Source organism: Varanus komodoensis, unplaced genomic scaffold (genome assembly GCF_004798865.1).
Source record: "Varanus komodoensis strain SLA01 unplaced genomic scaffold, ASM479886v1 scaffold118, whole genome shotgun sequence".
Lineage (NCBI taxonomy): Eukaryota > Metazoa > Chordata > Lepidosauria > Squamata > Varanidae > Varanus > Varanus komodoensis.
In genome coordinates this window covers 173,383-181,440 of record NW_025335339.1, presented here as the reverse complement: position 1 = coordinate 181,440, position 8,058 = coordinate 173,383, and the positions used below count along the sequence as shown (strand labels likewise).

Here is an 8,058-nt window from a genome sequence, read left to right as displayed (position 1 = left end):
TGGAGCGCCAGATCTACGCCTTCGAGGGCAGCTACCTGGAGGACACGCAGATGTACGGCAACATCATCCGCGGCTGGGACCGGTACCTCACCAACCAGAAGTGAGTGCGGGCCCTCGCACGCCTCCCCCCCCTCCCCGCCCCTCCCCGGGCGCGGCCCTCGCCCGGCCCGGCCCGTCGCGGGAGGCGGCGCGCCGGCGAGGGGGCGCCCCGGGGAGCCCTTGCCTCGCGCCGCCGGCCGGGCCCTCACGCGGCTCTCTCGTACCCAGAAATTCCAACAGCAAGAACGACCGCAGGAACCGCAAGTTCAAGGAGGCGGAGCGGCTCTTCAGCAAGTCCTCGGTCACGTCGGCGGCGGTGAGTACCGTCGCCCGACGGGCGGGCGCGACCCCGCCGGACCCCGCCTGATCCCCCCGGGCGCCCCCGCGCAGCCCGCCCCGCTTATCCGTCAGCTCCCGCATGCTCGCGGGGGGCTTTCCGGGGGCGCCGAACCGATCCCACTGCTGGGCCTGTTCTTCACAAAGGCACGGAAGCGGGGGGTGGGTGGGGGTGGGGCTGCGATTCTTCCCTGGACAGCCCCTTCCACGCTCCTCCTGCACCTCATGAGCCCCCCAGCCATTCCCCCTCCCTCCTTGCCTGGATTCAGTTGTTGCTGCAGCTTTTTGCAGGGAGGGGGACATTTTGTTCTCCGCCTGGTGTTGGATTCCTGCTACCATCATCCCTTACCATTGCCTGTCTTGGCTGGGGAAGATGGGAGTTGTAATCCAGCATCTCAAGGGCTACCTGGGATAGGAAGGGAAGCCTTCCAGGTGTGAAACAGAGGTGTCATCTCCTTCAGACGCCTTGCTCTTCCTCTCTGGGGCAAGTTCTGCCCTTGATGCACATCACCCTGCAGTCTTGGAAGTTGAGGTGCATCCAGATGCAGTGTAGGCTCTTCTCCACATCCCCTGGTGCGCTCCTTGTCTTTCTCTATAAAGCTAATGTGCAACCCCAGAGGTGGGGTTGTCATCCACAAAGGTTGGATTCAACCCTGGTGAGCATGGGAGCCAGTCAAGCACTCCTGGGGGTGTGGTGGAAAGAGCTTTATTCTGCAGTAAAGAGTCTCCCTGCACAAAGCAGGCAAAGCGGAGTCCCAAGAAAAAAACAACTTCTCTTTTTAGCACATTTTACTGGAGCATTAGCAAGAGGAACAGGAAAACTTCCTGCGCTCACCTAGTCTTGTCTTTCAGGGTCCCGCCACTGCTTCCTTCCCAAAACCATGTATGGGCACATTGGGGGGAAACTCAGGTCTGCCCTTCAATTCCCCCCTTTGGGGCCGTGGGCCTTCTTGCCTCTTTAGCCCCGTTTTGCTGCCTGCCACTTCACTTCGCATTTCCAAACACATCGCTCGTGCCACGGACTCGAGCCAAATATATTTTCACACTTCGCTGGAACTTCTGGTAGGCACTGAATAGAGTGACAGGCCATGGAGAACAGCAGGCTTATATGAAGGTATTTTAGCCAGCCAAGGCTTGGCAGCCAGGAGGTCACCCATTCCCAAAATTCCCCATTGTTGCTTGGTGGGACACAGGCTGCCTGTCTGACGCTGGTTGCATGGTCAGTGCTTTGAGCGTAGTTACCGGGGACCTACACCCAGCACCTTTCCCTTACCTGGACGCAGATACCCCCCTTTGAAGGCCGAATCCTATCCAGGGCACTCTGTTCTGCAGGGCCATCTGTCTGCGCTATTGCTCGTCCCTTGGAGGCATCACAGCTTCCTTTGCTCCATCTCCACTGGCTCTCAGATCTGCCCCTCCTTCCAGGGTGGGATTCGTTGGTCAGGCCCTCCCTCGCTGTCCTCCCCCTCCGGTACCCCTTCTGGAGCACTCTTCGCCTGGGCGTAGTGCACCCAAGACGACTGCTGCAGCTTTTGCCCCCATGTGCATGGTCAGCAACACCTGGAATCGTGGAATCATAGAAGAATAGAGTTGGAAGGGGCCACGAAGGCCAGCAGGTCCAGCCCCCTGCTGCTGCAGGACACCCATTTACACCATCCCACTCAGAGGACTGGCCAGTTTTGCCTTAATGTCCCCAGTGTGGGAGAGCCCCCCACCTCCCCAGGCAGCTGGTTCCACTGTCGCATTGCTCGGACGGTGAGGGAGCTTTCCCTGATGTCCAGCCTGAGTATGGGTTGCCGCAGCTTGAATGGAGTATTCCATGTCCTACGCTCTGGCCTCAGCGAGAAGACAGCTTGTCTTGGAGTGGTCTTTCCCAGAGTTCTCTCATGCCAGGCTTGGATAACACCCCAGAGTCCTGCTTATGGAGCCATAGCTTTTCCATCTGGGGTACCCACCATCCCCTTGCCGCCGCCCCTTCTTTCTTGGTGTAACAAGGAAAGGGTTGAAAGAAAGCCAATGGCGTCTTGATCAAGGATCCCCCTCCTTCCAAATCACAAAAGTGAGGCCGAACGCACTGCGGGGGCGTTTCCCTCTTTCGCTTCATCCGGAGCCCATCCCTGCTCGGAGCGCATGCCATGTCTGGCGCCTTATGGCTGCCCACACCTTACGGGAGTCTCTCTTCCCTGTCCTGGAGCCAAATTAAACGGAAACCCTGATAGGGAAAGAGGTACTCAACAAGTTGGTGGTGTGTCCCGAAAACCCTGGCCACACACTCAGAATGGCACTGCGCTCGGTTAGTGCACTGGTGCTCCTCTGCCAGCCGAGGACTTTCTCCTCCCAGGACAAGCAGGTCCTGTGCCGGCCAGGAGTCTGCACTGATCCCTGCAGGACTGCCGCCTGATGCAGCCAAGAGGCCGCAGCCCCACGTCGGGTGGCAGAACTCTTGTCCCCAAAAGTGGGATTTGGCCCTGGTGTGCACAGCCGCCAGCCAAGCCCCCCAGGGAGGGAGGTGGAAAAGGCTTTGGACATACTTGGGGGAGATGCAGGTCCCCCTCCAGGGCACTGTTCCTTCTGGCTCCGCAGCAGGGGAGGCTGGGGCGGGGCGGGGCTTGATTCACAGAGCTGGAGCTAAATAATTCTGCATCCTTCCAAACAGTGTGCTTATTGTGCTTTGGGATTGTGCTCTTGCGATTTCTGACATTTTCTCTGGTTTTGCCTTGGCACTTTCCAAGTTTGTTTGTTTGTTTGTTTATTATTTATTTATTTATTTGGCTTCTATGCCTCCCCATTCGCCGAAGCCTCGGGGCGGCTCACAAGTTAATTTTATTGATAGGCGGCCCACTTTTGGATTTAAGTTTTTGGGCGGGGTGGCGTACCCCGTTCCCCAGCCACAGACGCACAGGCCACCGTCTTCGTGCTCGTGGTCCTCTGGGAGCATGCAGAGGAGCGCGCTGCAGTCGGCTGGTACTCGCAGTCCTCATTCAGCTCTCGTGTGGTTTTTCAGGCGGTCAGTGCACTGGCTGGAGTTCAGGACCAGCTCATTGAGAAGCGTAAGTTGGCTTTCCCTCTTTGTGACTCTTCTGCTTTTCCCCATCACATGCTCTGTCGCTCTTCTAAACCCTGGTTTAGAATGACAGGAAATCCACCAGAACGGCTCCTTTTAGGTTTGGTCTGTTTCCAGATGCAGGTGGCATCATGAACCTATGGGAAGCAAAGGCTGCAGAGAAGGATGGGATTTGTACCTTGTCTGTGTAGCTTGCTTGTTTATGCTTCCGTCCCGCCTTGTGTCACTGGAGGAGGAACTAAACCCCTGACGCAAGTGCAAATGTGCCAGGTGCCTCCCTGCCCCACCCCTTCCTTCAGCCTGGAGCGGAAACTTCCGGCCAGGCCTCTGGGGCGGCCCCTGTTTCTAGCCAGGAGTGAGGAAGGGGCTTTCCTGCCGATGAGCTCGTGAGGCATGCCTGGATTTCTCCCATTGCAGGGGAGCCTGGCAGTGGGACGGAGAGCGACACTTCGCCAGATTTCCACAACCAGGAGAATGAGCCGAGCCAGGAGGAGGTGGAAGAGCTGGATGGCTCTGTGCAAGGGGTGAAGCCCCAGAAGGCCGCGTCCTCCACCTCAGGCAGTCACCACAGTAGCCACAAGAAACGGAAGAATAAGAACCGACACAGGTGAGTTGGGCGAGTCTGGGCTGTTTGAGGTGGGCTGAGAAGGCCCCTTTCCTTAGAGCCCACCCTCCCAGTCCGATTGTGGCCAGATTTCAGTGCTTGATGAATCTTGCTTGTGTGGAGAACCTTGGGGAGGGTGTTGTGAAAGTACCTCTCATCTCATTCCAGAAGCTTAGGGTGGGATGTGCCTGGTTGGACTTTCACACCTGCCTTGACACAGCAGTAGGCCGGGCAGGTATGACTGGGCAGAGGGCTTGGAGGTGGGATTTCCCGGGTCAGTCCCCAAGATGCACCATTTCTGGATGTTACGAAGCCCTAGGTAAAAAGCAGGTCTCTTCTGTCATGGGAGTGGGGCAGTTGGAAAAAGTGGTTTGGGGAGAAATGGAAAAACAACATACTTTTTTATAATGCTCTTCACAGATCAAAAGTAAGTTTGCTACTTTAGGATAGTATTTGACAACTTGGTGCCCTTCAGAGGTTTTGGATTTAACCTTCAGCCTGCATAACCAATGCTTGGGAATGATGGGAGTTGTAGTCCGGTATTTCTTGAGCGCACTTAATTTGGTTAGGAACATATAACGTGTTATGTATAACTTGGTTTGTCCAAATAGTTACCGTTAAAATAATAATTTAAAAATTAACCCTAAAAGAAAACTGAGTAAGCTAGTATTGCCTGCCTCAGTAACCCAGCTTTTTAAATTTAAGATACCAACAATGATCATACTATGGGAAATCGTGCTGCACATTTTAGGTTCTTATTTTAGGTGTGAGCAGAGAGAGCTCTTACCAGGTAGTCCCTAAAACATCTTGTTAGTGTTTAAACAGGGGAAAAAAGTTTTGGCCGGGGCTCCCTGGAAGGTGTAGGGCCTTTTTCTCTCTGAGGGTGCACCGACTGGGCCCTCGGTTGTCCCGGGAGCCAGAGGGTGACTGGGGGGCAGCACCTGTTCGTGCTGTGAGGCGGCCTCGTGAGCGTCCCCCCTGGTTCTTGTACACAGGTGCGTGTACACTCTTCCAAAGGAATAACCTCTGGGATCTTGTTTAGTTGGCAAGAGACTCTCTTGCCTGTTAGGAAGGGTAGCAAGTATTTTAGATTAAAGTAGTTTCGGTCTATTATTTGAGGAATAGGATTTGATTCTGTATTGCGAATAATGCCGCTTTAAAGAAGCCTTAATTTTTGCTTGCTAGGAATGGTGGCAGCATCCCATCCACGCCTCCTGTGAAAGAGCCAGATTATTGAGCTTGTTCAGCTAAAGAGGATTTCTTTGGTCTTATAGCTGAGGCATTTATAAAGGATTTATAAAGGTCTTACAGCTGAGGCAGGATTCCCTAGCAATGAAAGCTAATTGGAATTTTATTAAAAACTGGCGGGGAGCATCATAGACCCAAAGTTTTTTTTTTAAAATATGTACATGGGATCGCTCACACGTTGTTCCATCACATCAGGTAGCAGAGGTGGGACAGCCTGCAGTGTTGTTTCCATCATAATACTGACGGTTTTGTGTTAGGCCTGATTTCAAGCCCTGCTAGTCAGTTGAACAAGTGGAGCCGCAGCGCTGGCAGGGCGGGTGGGGGCTTCTTTCCTGCAGTGGAAGTGGACCTTTCTCTGCCTTCAGGAGGGGCTCAGGGTTACTTTTTCCCTGCCAGAGGGGTTGCCCTTGCCTGCTGGTTCGGACTCTTGCGGAACTAGGCTGCGAGACTCATTCAGGATCACTGAGATGTGGCGCATTCTGAAAGCTTATTCCTCAGCCACAAGAATTCCCTGTCCTCTCTTCTACTGCTGGGGTGCTCTGGCATTTTTCCTTGGTGGGGTGGGGGCAGGTGCAGCCCCCCTGCTGTGTGCGAGTGCTGTGTTGTTTTTTGTAGCTCAGCTCCCAGGGGATCCCACCCTGAGTTTGTGCACCCTGAGGCAGGAGAGTGAGTATCTGGGGCAGATTCTTCTCCTGGGCGCTCCCCATCTTTGCATTCCCTAGAGCGAGTCACCCGGGCCCCCCCCAGGAGCACCGTGCCGCGCACAGCGCCTGCCACTCCACCCGTGTGCTCGTCATTCGCGGAGGTGCCTTTGGTGGCCTTGGGGCCCCCCGCTGCCCTCCGCTGCCCCTCCTCGCCATTGGCTCCTCACAGGTGTGCTCCAGGGCATCACGTGGGGAGGGGGGTTGTGTTTCTCTGTTACGACATCAGAAATGTGTGTCCTTGACACCCTCTGAGACAAAAACGAAATCATCTTGCTAGGGTGGCTAATCAACTAATTGATTTAATCCATTAGTATATTAATTTCTGTTGCTTTCTTCCTTTCAAATGCTGCCCCTCAGCCCGTCTGGCATGTTTGATTATGACTTTGAGTAAGTTTGACTTGACTTAGTTTTTGTGCTGTGATGTTAGTGTGTAGACCTTTTTCCTCCCCATCCTGCTTCCCTTCTCCCTTTCCAGCCCCCCACCCCCACCCCGGTCCTTGTCAAAACTATTCTAACCCATAGTTTATCTGTTTACTTGTAGGTATATATATATATACTAGGTTAGGCTGGCAAGTTTTTTAATATGCAGACAAAAGTACAAGGGAGGTAATATTTTATTTAATACCCTTGGCAAAAGCGAACAACCCCCCAAAAGATAAAAACAATTGCCTTCCTCCTCTGCTTCTTTACATTATCTGAAAAAGCAGATAAATGTCTGTTAGTTTTCTAAAAAGTGATTTTTCTTGCTTTGCTTTCTAAAGCCCCACCTGGATTTGGCCCCACACGTCCCCCCCAAAGGCCAGGCCTCGATTTGGTCCTCACAAGAGTAGCCAGTTCCTCTTAAATGCCGACATGCAACAAGTGGCTGCCCTTCCCTCCTCAGAGCAGCCTCCTTGACTCGCTAACCGAGCGCATGACTTGTTCCCGTCTTTACATGCTGCCTAACTCTCTAATCTGTTTTCCTTTCTGACTGTGTGGGTGGAATCCACTTCCCAGTGCAGGGTTGGGGTGTGGACAGGGGATTCCACATGGCCCTGCTCGAACAAGGATGAGTAGCCATGTGCCCTGGTTGGAGCTGCTGCTGGGGGCAGCGACCGGGTGGCCCGGAACAGTCCCGGCTGACCGCCCTCCCTTCTCGCTTTGCTCACAGGATTGATCTCAAGCTGAACAAAAAACCCCGAGCTGTAAGTATTGCCCTCCTGTCCTTGGGCCTTCCATCTCCCCAACACCAAAATCAGGCTCTCATTCCTGTGCCTGCAGAATTCTGGAATTGGAGGGTTAGAGTGAATTAAAGCCCGTCCTAAAATGGCTAGAAAACAGAGACGGGGAAAACACGCCAGTCTTCCTTGATTGCTTTTTTCCAATGAAGGGATATTGCTGGGTGGTTTGATTTTCAAGCCATGCTTTTCGAGTTTGGAGTTGGCATTGCTGTTCCCTGTGCAAAGGCCCTGCTTGGCTAACACTCCCACAGCATCTCTACCTGCAGAGTGTGGGGAGGCCGGGGGTCGGGCCAGCGCTCGCCTAGGCGGCTGTGCTGATGCTCCGTTCCCTCCCTGGCTGCAGGACTACTAGGCCCAGACTTCCTGGAGCTGCCCGTCCATCCTGCCCCAGCCCCGCAAGTCCACAACAAGAGAGTGAATAAGCACAACGACGGCCCCCTCAGACCACGCGCCTCTTCTGCTTCGGCCCCGATGTGACGGCGACAATCCCTGGCTGCGGCCAGCGCTGCTTCTCACTGCTTTGCTGATTTAGACACGGATGTCCTTCCAGGCCAGTCGTGGCCACTTTGCAAGAGCTCCAGAGAAGGTCTTGTGATTCCCCTCTACTTGTGCTGCCTCCCAGTTGAATGTTTCATCTCCTGTATGTTTAGTTTTTTAATGAAACCTTGATATTTAATTTTCCATTTTTTTGAAGACCAATTTTATCATCTGTTAAAACCTGTTGATTTTGGGGGACCCGAAGCCTCTGCTGACAGCCTGAGGAAGAGGGTGTGGTGAGTGGGGCCAGAGTCTCTTGGGATACTTCTGCCTGCTCTTTGTAAATAAACGATAGGAGGCCCCGTC

The 8,058-nt window shown here is 53.9% G+C and overlaps 1 protein-coding gene across 1 annotated transcript in view; it reads left to right on the top strand.

Moving 5' to 3' along the window:
* Positions 1-8,058, top strand: part of MEAF6 (MYST/Esa1 associated factor 6) — an 8,251-nt gene extending 193 nt beyond the window's left edge. Inside the window, exons 2-8 of the mRNA XM_044421333.1 lie at positions 1-100; positions 268-355; positions 3,380-3,425; positions 3,857-4,046; positions 6,353-6,382; positions 7,146-7,179; positions 7,559-8,058. The exon at positions 1-100 is cut by the window's left edge and continues 56 nt beyond it. Coding sequence (XP_044277268.1) covers positions 1-100; positions 268-355; positions 3,380-3,425; positions 3,857-4,046; positions 6,353-6,382; positions 7,146-7,179; positions 7,559-7,567 — 497 coding nt within the window. The 3' untranslated portion in view covers positions 7,568-8,058. The remainder of the gene's footprint in view (positions 101-267; positions 356-3,379; positions 3,426-3,856; positions 4,047-6,352; positions 6,383-7,145; positions 7,180-7,558) is intronic.